The sequence below is a fragment of the Rhinatrema bivittatum genome, chromosome 4 (assembly GCF_901001135.1).
Source record: "Rhinatrema bivittatum chromosome 4, aRhiBiv1.1, whole genome shotgun sequence".
Lineage (NCBI taxonomy): Eukaryota > Metazoa > Chordata > Amphibia > Gymnophiona > Rhinatrematidae > Rhinatrema > Rhinatrema bivittatum.
In genome coordinates this window covers 463,974,067-463,988,589 of record NC_042618.1, presented here as the reverse complement: position 1 = coordinate 463,988,589, position 14,523 = coordinate 463,974,067, and the positions used below count along the sequence as shown (strand labels likewise).

General features: G+C 48.9%; 1 protein-coding gene across 3 annotated transcripts in view; it reads left to right on the top strand.

The window, feature by feature from the left end:
* LOC115089153 (GLIPR1-like protein 1) overlaps nucleotides 1-14,523 on the top strand; it is a 229,005-nt gene that overhangs the window by 56,417 nt on the left and 158,065 nt on the right. For all 3 annotated transcript variants that reach the window (XR_003856019.1, XR_003856018.1, XM_029597154.1), the window contains exon 2: nucleotides 3,505-3,744. Coding sequence is in view for 1 of the 3 variants with exons in the window: in XM_029597154.1 (XP_029453014.1) it covers nucleotides 3,505-3,744 (240 nt within the window). In the remaining 2 variants the exon portion in view is untranslated. The remainder of the gene's footprint in view (nucleotides 1-3,504; nucleotides 3,745-14,523) is intronic.

The following is a 14,523-nucleotide window of genomic DNA, read 5'->3' as shown; positions in this document are numbered from 1 at the left end:
AAAAAGCAAAACAAAAACAAAAAACAAACAAAACAGAGGTGGGTAAGAGTATGGGGCAGGGGTTTGGCCGCTTGTTGCGGCGGTTGCTACCCCTGTTTGAGTTGGATGTTCACTGGGATGCGGATACGGCGCTGCTCTCTGCATTGGTGGAGGGGTGGAAGGGAATTGGGGCTGGAGGGTGCTGGAAACCAATAGTGATGGGTGGGAGGGAGAAAAAAGGGGGGGGGGAAGATTAAAAAAAAGGATAAACTGTGTAGCTTACTGGGCAGACTGGATGGGCCGTTTGGTCTTCTTCTGCCGTTGTTTCTATGTTTCTATGAATGTAAGCCCAACCAAGGGGTTAAACCTGATTCCTTGCTCTCATAAGGGGGAGAGGAGTGTAAAACTGATCCTGCCGCTTGGGAATCTGATCCTGTGCCCATCGCATGCTTTCGTGTAATCATGAACATTTTAAAATAATGCAAATATGTTAGAGATTTTCCTGTCTTTTATATGCTTAATAAACTGCAGCGACTGTTGCAGAACCGAAGCTGAAAAACTTCAGTCCTCAGACCAGCTCATAAATGCATTCCGCTCCGCCCACACAATCCATTTTCTCTTACAATGCTTAGTAATGCTTTTATCTTCATGCAGAAACACTTCACAAACTAATATTAAGGCACTCACGCCTCTGATACTGAGCGTGTACCACTTAGGCTTGTCCCTTTGGTAGTCATTGGGTCGGGGGATATTGACGTGGGGCTGGGGTAGGTCTCCATTGATCTGGATCCCATCCTTGGGGTGCGGGGGATCCCTGTCCTGGTAGGGGTTGGCTACGGCATTCGCGGGAAACGTGTCCTCGCTTAACCGCTGCACCAGCATATCAAATTAGGGTCTCTTCTCTGAGGTGATGGCCAATCGGGAGTAAGGTTCCATTGTTCCCCTCTATGCCGATCAAAACCTCTGCCTCGGGGACTAAAGGCTCCGTGAGGTGGTCTACTCTGAGCAGTCTCGTATAGGATAGTAGGGGCAGGTTGAGCACGGTCTTCGGCGTACCGGCAGCTGTACCACTAATCTGCTGCTTATGGGCTATCTCAAGGGAACACAATTTAGTCTGTAATTTTACTAAATCATCTGCAGATTTAGTCTGTCCCTCTGCATCGGGAACTGAAATCTCCTTGTGAGAGAGAGGGTCATGGGGCTGGCATACACTGTCAGAATTCAAATAAAGCTTAGTCATAATAAACCAAATATGCACTTGCCTGTGAAAATTTAATTTACTTTTATTGCTAGAGTATCTGTTGAATGTAAGTCAAGACCTGGGAAAGCTGACTATTAGCGAACAACCCCTCCTCTGGCCAGCTTAAACAAACCTCCTTAACAGACCAATTAATCCACTTAATATGACATATCTGAATCTGCTTTTCATTATATCGGTGATAACTAATGATCTGTGCAACCGGAGTAAGCATTTGAGCTTCAGCCGGAGCAGTAAACTTCTTTTGAAATCTTGATACCATTCTTTCTGAATCTTGGTCCTTTTATCTATACCTTGGAATTTTGTCTGCCACATTTTCTGCTTCATTTCCTCCTTCATGGTGCCTTAGGGTGCTGATGCCATTTTTGGCGCCACTTTGCCTCTCGTGACGCCATCAACTATTCATGACACTATTGCTAGGCTGGCATCCACTTTTTAAACCTTGGGTTGTCCTTCCTCTTGCTGCTTCTTTGCTTCACTCATGTTGTGTTAGAAGCTCCAGCCAATCCTGTAAGCCTAGTATGCCTTTGCAGAGCCTTATGCTACTATTTTTGTCACTTTGCCACACTCTAAATACCTTGCAGTTTTTTCCCTCTTCTGATGATTTCTTCTCATAAGTTTCATGAGAACTGATTTAAAAAATCACTATTCTGGAGCCCATAGTAGACTGTAACACTTCCCCCATAGGTTATAATGGAAAACGAATGAAACTAATTGTTGTTTGGCTGGTCGCAGGACAGACCCACAATCAGCCACTCGAGCATCAAGCGGGATTCTCCGATATTGGGGCAGAACCCCCCCCAGGATGGAAGAGCGGCAGGCCACCGTGCCTGAACAGGTCCAATGTGCTGGCCTAAGGAACGCCACCGCCAGCTGCCCTGGGCGTCCCTAGGTGCGCGCACATTGAACTTGCTGCCCTTTAATGGGCCTACAGCAGGAATTTGCCCATGGTTCCCTCTGATGTCTGGACCTCCTTCTATAAAGGGCCCTCTCCAACTCATTACAAACACGTTTGCAATAGGTTGACTCCGCTGGAGTAGCGGTTTGCCTTTTCGTTCCTGGTTTCTGATCCTGATCCTTGCCTTCTGGTTCCTGTTCCATTGTGTGTCATCTTGAGTTTGTGTGTCCTGTTCCTGGTTCCCTCGCAAGTCTGGTCTTCTCCTGAGTTCTTGTTTTCGTGGTCTGCCTTCCCTTAATGGCTTCAGCATCTCATCTGTTCTGTTGTTCGTTTCCATGCCCTTCGAATTGGACACCTGGCTTTGACTTTGGATTGGATTCCTGGCTTTGATTTCAGATTGTACTTTGATGCTGCTTGACCTCCGCCTGCCTTTGTCCACTGCCTGCTCATCAACTTGCTTGAACTCTGCCTGCCTAGATCTCTGCCCTGACCCTGACACTGAATAGACTTCACCTGCCTCTGACCACAGCCTGCATCAGTCTCTTCTGCCTGCCGCCTGCCCAGACTACTGCTCATAATGACTCTGCTTCTCTCCATGCTGGCCTATAACACCTTACACGATGGATTTACATCTTTACAGAGCCTCGCGCCTAAGTCCAGAAGGCCCCAGTACCTGAGGGCTCAACCTAAGGGGCGCGAGGGCTGGTATTGGTGAAGCTCCTGTTGGGCCTCTGCTCCAGCCAGCTCTGCCTGCCAACAGTGGGGACCTACAGGGTTTCTCCCTATCGGTTTCGCCAACTTCACCTCGTCCTAAGGGTCCACTTCCGCAATACTAATGAAACGAATAAATGAAAAACTTGTTTTTGTATTGAAACTAAACAAATATGGGTCCCAACGAACTGAATGAATGAACCAAAACACATTTCTTTCTTCTGCACATCCCTAATGGATAGTGGAGGAGGATCTACCAGAGTATACACTAAAAGTGTGATGGGAGTCATAAGAAGAGTACTGAGTACTCTATCTCCTTTTCATCCACATAATTAACAGGTAAGAAATATACCATTTCCCTCAACTGGATTCATGATTATACTGTATAATGGCACCATAGAGACTACCCTTGTTTGTGCATTAAATGCTATTTTTAAAGAATATCTTCCATCAGCACAGAATAGAGGTTTCCTTTTCTTTTTTCATGTAATGGATAGGAAGGAGTTGGTGGGTGCTACCTTTAAAAAAAAAAAAAAAAAAACAAAACGTAGCCTTAGTCATTTTTTAATAAGTCAAATTATGTGTTAATTTGCATAAATAATGTCAACATTAACTAAATGATATTTGACTGGTTATGTTTTTGTTTTTGATTTTGTAGAGCTGGGATAAAAGGTTAGCAAAACTAGCAAGCATATGGGTGGAAGAATGCATTTTTAGACCAAATGCCCACATAAAAGACCCAGAGATGGCTCATCCTGAATTCAAGTCAATTGGAGAAATTTTCTGGGTTGGACAAGGCTATGCTAAAATAAATCCTGTTGCAGCATGGCATTCTCAGGAAGCATTCTATGATCTTACTACAAATACATGTACGAAAAATTGTGATCATTATCGTCAGGTACAGAAACTGTTTTGTATATGATAATTCTTAAATGATTCAGATATTTTATGAGTAGACGCATAACATTTTTTATATAACTATCATAGAAATGAATGTTACTTTGTTTCCTTCGTTGTAATGATGATTTTATTTTGTTGTGAATGATTTTGGTCTGCATTTTTAATCTCTTTAAATCGCCTTGAGTTGACCATAGACAAGAAAATTGCCATAAATATTTACAATGTAGTAGTGCATGAAAATTAATTTGAAGACATCAGATAACTTTGTCTTTGATCTTATTTTACTCAAAAAGATTCCAGAATGAGAATGCAGAATGTACTTTTCCTGAAGTTAGAGCTGTTTTCACTTTTGCTTCTTGACATTCTGTTTCAGTGACCACAGCTAATCATATTGTAACTTGAGCTGACTTAATTGATTATATTTGTCAATTAGTCTATAGATAATGTCATGATTTCTGTACCATTCCTCCATTAACATTTTGAGTAAAAGGCGTAGGGGTACATTTTAAAAGACAGCGCGCGCATAGTTTTGTTCGCGCATCAGGTGCGAACAAAAGTACGCTGGATTTTATAAGATACGCATGTAGCCGTGCGTATCTTATAAAATCCGGGGTTGGCACGCGCAAGGGGGTGCACATTTGTGCAACTTGCGCGCGCTGCCCGTTCCCTCCGAGGCCGCTCCGAAATCAGAGCGGCCTCAAACTTTCCTTCCACCTCCCACCACCACCTTTATCTGAAAAGTTACTACTGCCTCTGGGCAGTAGTAACTTACGCACGGCAGGACCCGACACAGGCCACACCCCGGGACTTGTGTGCGTCCTGGGGCTTGTGCGCGCCGCCGAACCTATGCAAAATAGGCTCGGCGCGCGCAGGGGGGTTTTAAAAAGGTTACGCGCGTAACCCTTTTAAAATCCGGCCCTTATTGTATACTCCTGGGGGAATTTTGCGCAGTGCAGAACTTAAGAGGAGCTGGCTTGCAGAAGCACAACAGTAAAACAAGCTAGACTCCCAAACCAATGGGAGGAAGAGGAGCCAGATCTGGTACAGTCTTTTTCCTGAACTGCATGATGACCCAGTCTCCCGCATTGCTCTTACTAGACTTTCAGAACAGCATGGAAGTTATTGTGAGCTCTGCAGTACACTGAGAGCCCCATAGTACAGGAAGAAGATAGATATTTTGACAGTGGCGGCGGTTCCTACAGGTAGATCAAGAGGTGAGATGAGAGGGAAGGACAGGGAATGGCTGTAGAAGCTTGTGACTGCTGACAGAGAAGTGAATGGGGAGTGATGGTAGGGGAATGAGTTGGGGGAGAGCATGTGAAGAAGGGCCATGTTGCTGGAGAGACAAGCTGGGGAAGGGACCTTCTGGGGAAAATAGGGAGAGGGAATCTTATGGATGACATGGGAGTGATCCTTGTTGCTGTGACGTAGTTGACGTTGCCTCAAATACGAACCTACAAGGCTTACAATAACAACGGTCAAATGCACCTCTGCAGGGAAAGACTGTGGCTTCACCTATACCAGCCACCTCCCCTGCAGGTTGAGCCTTTGGATTCTGGCAGCTGGCAGGGCTTAGGTGAGTTCCTAGGGCAGTCAGGTGAGCAAGAATCTGATGGCATGCTGGGGTCAGGACAGGCAGCAGACTAGAGGAGCCAAGGGTAGGTCAAGGTTGGGGCATGCAGCAGGCAAGCATGGTCAGGTCCAAAGCAAGAAGTCAGATCCAGGCAACAGGAAAACGTGGTCAGGTCCAAAGCCAGATGTCAGGACCAGAAGATCAAGCCAGAGGTAGATGACAACACATAGACACTGGAGCAAGGAGACAAAGGTGGACAAGATGAGTCTGGACAAGGAAGGCTGGATGAGGAAATCTGGACAGGGCAAGGCTAGATGAGGCAAAGCTGGACAAGAGAGCCTGGATGAGGCAAGGACCAAGAGAGCCTGGATGAGGCAAGGACCAACAGGCACCAGAAACACAGTAAATAGGCAGGAACGAGAAATGCAGGAGGAACACGCACTGATGGGATGGAGAAGATTTGTTTCTGAGGCATCTGAGGGGCGTCTGGGAAAGCCTTACAGGAAGGTATCACTGACATCATCAGAAGGTACCATGGGGACTTTCCTGCTGCAGCCCCTTTTAGAGTCAATGTGTACTGTGCATGTGCACATAGGAGGGCCCGGGTCATGTTGGTGTCTTTTTGGGAGCATGCTGCTCTTGGTGGCATCTTCATTGGAGCATGCCCTTCTCAGTGGCGTCTGTAGCAGCAGTGACCTTGCCACATGAAAGCACTGGCAGTGACTGTGGTGAGTGCAGCGGCTCATGGGGCCATCCTGTGAACCGCCTATCGTGGCACAAGCCCCTCCCCCTCAAAGCCCCCCTCCCTTTTTCTGGGCTTGGGTTTATGGAGGAATTGTGGAGCACTCAGCAGTTTCCCGGTGATAGCAGGCTGAATTAGCCATGCTGTCTGGGAGCGTCGTCACGTGACCAGCAGGTGGAGCTTCTCCTAGAGTTCAAAGTTTGAACTCTGTACTTCTGCGCGGTGAGGTTCCCGCGTGATTGTATCATTTACCTCAGTCTCTTTTTTTCCGCGAGCAAGACTGCACGCGGACGGTTTTTCTCCTTCACCTCTTCTCTTAATTTTTTGGACTTTTCTCAAATTTTTTCAAGAATTCTCACTTAGCAATGGCTCTGAAGCCATCAGGGTTCAAGTATTGCCAATGTGGCAAAATGATGTCCATCACCGATGGTCATAATTATTGCTACATTTGCCTGGGCCCGGAGCACGACACGGCCTCTTGCAGAGACTGTGGTCGGATGTCGCCCCGGGCCCGAAGACAGCGCGCAGAGAAGATCGCGCGCCGAAGTTCCCCTCTCTCCTCGCCGGGCCTGGTGAAGAAAGCAAAAACGAAGCCACGACGTCCCACGTCATGGGAAGGGGATTCGGCCAGGTCTGTGTTGCCACCAGGACCAGGAAGGGAGCTCGAGGCCTCAACTCCCTTAACAATTAAGGTAGCTGCGTCTTTAGGGGCACAGGGCTCTGTGCCCCCTCGTTCCCGCTCCCTGACCCCAAAGCAATCGGAGCATGGGAAGAGCGGAAGGCCCCATTCAAAGCAGGGCGCGAAATCATGACACGGCACCTCTCATGGCGTAAAGGCACATCTCACGGAGCACTGGCGCCTAGAGTACTTCGGGATGAAGACAAGAGGCAACATGCTTCGGATGCTCCTTCAGGGAGAGCGGCTTTGCCATCGGGGTCATCCCATCACACTATCCGGAAAAGACAGCATGTGCACCATCACAGACACAATATGGTTAAACGTGCAAAGGATAATGACCCACCTATAGCTTCGCCTCTCTCATCTTCCCAAGGGGCATCTCATCAGGAGTGCCATGGGAAGAAAAGGGCCAAGACAAAACATCTCCAAATGCCCTCTTCACCAGGTACCAATTCGGATGTGGATATAATTTCTTCAGAGGGGGAGAACTCTCAATCTAATTGGTCCTCTTCCTTGAGATCTCAATCAAGTCACAGGGCACTACCAAGTCGCCCTTCTCAAGAATTCCCTAGGGAGGTACCACCTTCTTCTTCAGAACCATTTCACACGCCTTCACATCATACTTTAGCGTCAAAGGTGATGTCTCAAATTTCTCTTGCTTTGTCATCATTATTTTCAGGATCTTGACGAGATGCACCCTAGGGACCCGGGTGCTCAATCTCCAATTTCTACTCCACAGATCCCAACAGTTCCACCACCACCAAAGCAAACAGAAAAGTCAGTTCCAGATCCCGATCAGCCAGACTCTCCTCATTCACAAATGTCCACGGCTTCCCCTTAGTCATCTACGGGGTTCCCATCAGACCCACCGGAAGGTCTTCCCGAACCATATTCTCCCGAGGATCTATCCTACGCTAAGTTTATTGAAAAAGTAGGATCTTTGTTAAATACAGAAACGGGAAAACTTCCGGATCCTAGGGCAGAGGTTCTCGGCATCTTAAATTTTGAAATGCCCCCTGAACCAACTGCCTTACCACCACATGTGGTGTTTGATGCCGTGTTACACAAAGGGGCGGATTTTAAGAGCCCTGCTCGCGTAAATCCGCCTGGATTTACGCGAGCAGGGCCCTGCGCGCCGGTGCGCCTATGTTCAATAGGCCTACCGGCGCGCGCAGAGCCCCGGGACTCGCGTAAGTCCCGGGGTTTTCCGAGGGGGGCGTGTCGGGGGCGTGTCGGGGCGGGGCCGAGCGGCGCCCCGTTTTCGGGGCGGGACGCAGCATTTCGGGGGCGGGCCCGGGGGCGTGGTTTCGGCCCGGGGCGGTCCGGGGGCATGGCCGCGCCCTCCGGAACCGCCCCCGGGTTGCGTCTAGGCACGCCAGCGGCCCGCTAGCGCGCGGGGATTTACTTCTCCCTCTGGGAGGCGTAAATCCCCCAACAAAGGTAGGGGGGGGTTTAGACAGGGCCGGGGGGGGGGTGGGTTAGGGAAGGGAAGGTGAGGGGAGGGCGTTAGCGAATTCCCTCCGAGGCCGCTCCGATTTCGGAGCGACCTCGGAGGGAATGGAGGTAGGCTGCGCGGCTCGGCGCGCGCCGGCTACACGGAATCGGTAGCCTTGCGCGCGCCGATCCAGGATTTTAGCGGCTACGCGCGTATCTACTATTCTCACAGGACAAGCAGGATGGTAGTCCTCACAAATGGGTGACATCGAGGATGGAGCCCTGTACGGAAAACTTTTCTGTCAAAGTTTCAACAAGCTTTGACTGACACTGGCACACTGGGTGCACTGAGCATGCCCAGCCTGCAATTATCCCTGTGAGCCACAGGTGTCTCCCTCAGTCTTCTTTTTTCCGCTCTGCAGTCAGCATAGCGGTTGGAGCTCTGTGAGGATTTTTTAACTAATTACCTCATGGAAACACTTAACTTTTCACTTCAAAAAACACTTTTCCCTGCACAGGTCTCCCTCCGCGTACGTTTTTACGACGCTCGGTGAGTACTAATTCTTATTTTTCGGTCGGTTCCTGTCACTATCTTAAGGCTGTTAACTGACTGAAGCCTTCCCTTCCCCCATTTTTCAGTTAGCTTTAAACAGCTTGCGAGTATCTCTGTGACACTCTGCTTGCTTATGCTAGTGGGGTAGGGATTTTTTCCTTAACTTTAGGACCTCTGTAGCTTCAAGTCCTTCGTTCCCTGGTACCCTCACGCAGTCGATACCCTATCGCTACACCGGGACCCTCCTAAACCGCCCTGGGCTTTTATATGTCATCAGCGCCCCTCCCCCCACGGTGCCCTGATGCCTTTATCCATGTTTTTTGCTTTTCAGTGCTACCAGGCTTTTTCCTCCTACGCACTGTTTTTTTCCTTGGGCTTCCTCGGTGCCGTCCCTACCCGGATGCATGCCATTGACGCACACGCTGTTAGTCACTGCCATGCATACTCGGGTCGCCGCCACCGCTGCCCGAGACACTTTTTAACGATCCCAGGGTCACTTCATCGATGCCACCCCCCCTTTTGGGGATGCCATCGATGCCCCATCCTCCCCACCGATGTCCAGCCCTTTTCCATCGGTGGGCATCGGTGCCACATCGATTCGTCGGTGGGCATCGATGCCGGATGGTCCCCATCGATGGACATCGGTGCCGGATGGCTTGTCCGTCGATGGCATTGGTGCCGGATGGCTTGTCCGTCGATGGCATTGGTGCCGGATGGCTTGTCCGTCGATGGCATTGGTGCCGGATGGCCGTCCGTCGATGGCATCGGTGCCAGGTCCTTTTGCATCGATGGACACCGATGCCCAGGTGTTTCATCCATGGGCATCTGTTAGAATGCATCCATCGAGGGCAGTCGATGCCAGGCTGCTCCCATCGGTGAAATTCGATGCCCAGGTGGGTCCCATCGGTGGGTATCCATGCCGGCTCGATTCCGTGGATGGGCGTTGATGCCAATGCCAGCCTTATGGCTGGCATCGATGCCCATGCCGATTCCAGGACTGGCGTTGATGCCGGGATGGAATTCATCGACTGGGAGATCCATGCCATCGATTCCATACGTGTCCATATCGATGCCACCGACACACGTGTCTGGGGCACCGATGCCATGTACACTTGGAAATCTGAGTCTGTCCAAATCGATACCGTCAACGTCTGTGGCCCTATAGTTGATGCCCGTGGCCATGCCACAAACGGCATAAATGCCCGCTTCCATGCATCGATGCCCTCGACACCTCCGTTTTCCTTCGGTGTCCTTGACGCCCTATTGATTCGACTTCGACTCAGTCGATGCCGGTATCTTTTTCAATAACGGCAATGTTTTTCGATTATTCGATTCCACATCGTTTCAAAGATACCTATGCCACTGCTGTCAGTGCCCGTCACTGTCATCATTCTCCTGGCCAGTCATCGACGATTTTTCATACCCATTTTGATGATATCCTCGAAGCCCCTTAGGTTGCCTTCAATATCGTCAATACCGACATAGCACCGCCACATAATACCCTCGCCTCCTCACATTGCTCCACGCTTTGGGTTCTTTTTTAAGCCCCGTATTAGCTTAAGACACTCCATTGTGTCAGGAGCAGAGCAGGCGTGCTGACAGTTCGTCATCGATCGCCTTCCAGGACGACGAGGGCTTCCATCTCGGCGCTGGGGAAAGACCGGGCCGAGCACCGTGGCACCCATCATCGCCGACATCGTGATCGTCCGCCGCTGACGCCATCCAGCACATCGGTGCCATCCTTCTCCAGGCTGGACAACGCTCGGGCAGAGCGACATCACCACTGCCATCAGCACTGTTCCTACAGTTTTGGCAGTCCTTGGTGATCCAGAACTTCCGGATCCAGGTCCGACAGCTTCTGCATTGGCGTCACGACACATCGAGCCGCTGTGACGAGGGAAGGGAACATGAGTTCCGTTAGGGCTCCTCTGTTCCTGGCGTGCCCCACCGTCAAGTGGTGTGGGACTATGGCCATCTGTTACACTTAGCAGTCTAAACGCCACTCACGCCTGGCCTGTCTCCTCTGTACCTGTGCCACCATACCGGGTTTCAGAGCGAGATGGACGTTTACGTCCCCGGCCTTACCCTCGAGGACTCCGGAGACCGTCGGAGTCAACAATCTTCACCGGCTCGTCTTGCGGCGATCCACGTCGGATGGTAAGTACCCGCTTCGGTGGCATTCCCATAGAGTTGTGTTCTCCCATTCGGACCGTGGTTCGAAAAGTTCTGGGTCATGTGCCTTTTAGAACTGTATTAGTGTCACATATCGCTATGTTAGCTATGTTAGCCACAATATCAGGAGAACCCCTCTATCTTCTTGGGATTGCAGCAGGGCTTCTTCTCTTGTCAGTAACAAGTCCCTGTGCGGACCAATGCTCTGACTCTTGGTTCCCTCCCAACCAAGGTCCAGCTGCATTGGCTGATCTGCTAAACATGAGATTCAGCAACCATTGCCCCATGTACAAGTCCACCTTGAGGCCTGGCCACAGGTCTCAGTGTCTCCTTGTACAGCATACAGAAATGCGGGTACCACTTACCGCTCACACACCTGCAGGAGCCTACATGATATCCTCCATTGGGACACCTCCTGGTCTCCCATCTGGTCAGATATCAGAGCGGCCACCCCACCTTGTACCAAAGTCCCGGTACACTCCCCCAGGCGCTACGAAGTGCAGAGGGGAGAAGGGAGGGGGGTTGGGGAGTTTTAATTGCACTATTCTTTCTTTTAACAGAAAATAGTTACTCTCCGCACATCCTGGACCTAAGAAAATCCAACTTTCTTTAGACGTCACAGGTACAATGGTATCTTTGGTTACCATCACTCCATACTGCAGTAAGTACATTATTTTAATGTTTCTATGTGCTTTATGGTGAGTCAACATTACAACCCCAAGCTCTGCCGCTGGCACCAGCTTCGGTAAGTGAACTGTCTCTTGCATCACTGTTGGTGAATGCTGTTTTCTCTGCGGAGTGTAACATCATTCACTTTCCTTGCATAGACTACTGCTAACCACTTTCAGTACATGCAAGGAGCTCTCACTTTTTTCAGGACTCACTATACATTTACTAACTGGGATTACTGTCACTGCCATAAATCCCTTCTGTAACACTTCTGGACACCACAGTCTTAAGACCCTCTTGTCCAGCATGCGCACAGACATTCTGATACATTGTTATATGTCCCTGCGCATATTTTCCATAACCTCAGCCTTTCAACTTTTCATGGTTGGGCTATGGGGTTTCTTCCCACTATGCATTTTTCTCATAATTCAAAACTGCTATGGGTTATATTCAGTGACATTCTATACTCAATGGACCTAAGTGGTTTCATTGCTTTCGTCCCTGATTCTTATCCCAGTTCGAACTAGGACCTAGTCTCCTTCGACTCATGCTCGCAATTCCTTAGGGTTATAAAGTTTCTCCTGAAAGCTGTCAACCCATTATGCATCTATTGCACTCCAGCATAGTTTCTCATAAACTTCCTGGACGTTGCACCCATGAGTTATGCCCTTATGCCTTCCAATACTGCTTTTGCAACAGTTCTTTGTGCATACAGACAGACAGCATAGGGACAATGTGCTTTCCAACTCATAAGCACGCATTACCTCTTAGCTGCTCTGCTAGACAGCTGCGCAGCTCTACCCTTGGCCCTTGTTCACTTCATGCGTCCTTGGGCCACATATCTAAGAGATTTAATGAACGCTCTATCTGACCTTCTCCACGTAGGTTCTATCCTCTCGAATGGTCTCAATTACATGTGTACAGGGCAAATCTTTTAACGCTGAGTTTAACTAAACTTTCCTCGGCGTCTGCATCATTCCATACGATGCACAGGTTCTGCTCCCTGCACATGTTTCCTATGCGTTCCCTTAGATGCCTTTTCTTCCATCAAAGGCCTCTTCAATATATCTCTTCTGCTGCCTCTCGTAGCCAGCATTCTTCTAATGTTGAACTGGGATGGGGTTCAGTATTCTTTTCCCCACTCCCTGACTGAGATCAGTATGCTTCCCATACTTCTCAATCCATCATATCAGTAACCTTTTATTCCCTCACCAGTCAGTCCCAAATCATAGACTTACTGATGTTCTTAGGTTCTGGTAGCGTCACAAAACCTTCTAAACATAAATCTTGCCGTTTAATATGGCAGGCTTTACCTCCTGACGCTAAAAAAAAAAAAAAAAAGAGGTATTACCCCTTTTACTTTTCCACCATTTTTTCTTACTCCCTCGGATTCTGTTCTCCAGACATCCTCCACATAGATACACCTTTCTCTTAGGAGGTGTATCGTTTTGGGAGTTGGGTTCCCGTTTTCGGTAATCCTCTCTGAGTCGGCTTACCATGGATTATCCACTGATCAAGCCGCCTCTATTTCTCTAATCACGGAATGAACATATATATTCTCCTTATAAGTCTCATACATTCTACATTTGAGCCTTTCCATTCCTCTCTTCCACAGTTTGGCAAGGGAACTTCTTTCCCTCTTAATGTCATTCCTGCCAGCAGGGTCCGTGAGTTATGCACTCTTTCCATACTCACCTGACTCCGTTCCTCTGCCACTGAGTAGTTCTACGCATTCAACTTTCTATCCTTTTCAGGTAGATGTTGTATCTCCTTTCCTCAGGAAATACTCTATTAATTTTTCCTAACCTCTCTCTCTCGCCCTAGGGAGAGAGTGGGTTTTCCACATTCCTGGACAGTAATGCTGCGCTTACATTCTATCTACATTGCACTGTATTCCATGTGAATTCCACTTGACTCTTTCCTTCATGCAAGGGTCAAGCTGCTACTTCCAGTGGCCACACAGACCTAATCCTTCTGATTAAGTGGTCTATATTTCCTTTCCTACCAACAAGCAGACATTTCACTACAACACTGTGGGTATCCACATACTGTTGTGTCCGTCTTAGCCTTAACAGCTTCCCTTTGGTTACTGCTGCTTGTACTTTTTTATCAGGTTGCAGCCTGGAGTCCTCTCCATACTTTCGCAGCCTATTATTGCTTACATTTGACTAGCCGGCATGCTCCATGTTTGGCCAGTCCGCCTACTCTTACTTTTTTCAATTCACTACCCAACATCCTTCCACGAACCCATTATGGTGTTGCGGATGCCCTCCGTTCCCATTTCCACCTCAGTCGTTACGCCTTTGCGCATCTGCGGTGTATCTGGTGCATTCCCGGGCATCCTCAGCTCGGTACTCACCCATTTGTGAGGACTACCATCCTGCTTGTCCTGTGAGAAAGCAAATGTTGCTTACCTGATGTAACAGGTGTTCTCACAGGACAGCAGGATGTTAGTCCTCACGAAACCCCGCCCGCCACCCCGCGGAGTTGGGTCTGTATACTTTTATTTTAGTTTCGCTTGCGCTTTTTAGCTATAAGACGAGACTGAGGGAGACACCTGTGGCTCACAGGGATAATTGCAGGCTGGGCATGCTCAGTGCACCCAGTGTGCCAGTGTCAGTCAAAGCTTGTTGAAACTTTGACAGAAAAGTTTTCCGTACAGGGCTCCATCCTCGATGTCACCCATTTGTGAGGACTAACATCCTGCTGTCCTGTGAGAACACCTGTTACGTCAGGTAAGCAACATTTGCTAAATCCCGCGTACTTTTGTTGGCGCCTGGAGCGCCAACAAAAGTACGCCAACGCGCCGTTTTTGAAAATTTACCCCAAAATGTGGGAAAAGCCTTTTTGTACCTTGGCAGCTTCAAGGAAAATGGATTTAAAATATAGGATGAGGAATTCCACAGTATACGACTCCACCCAGTTAACTCACAATTCAATAGTGATTGAATCGGC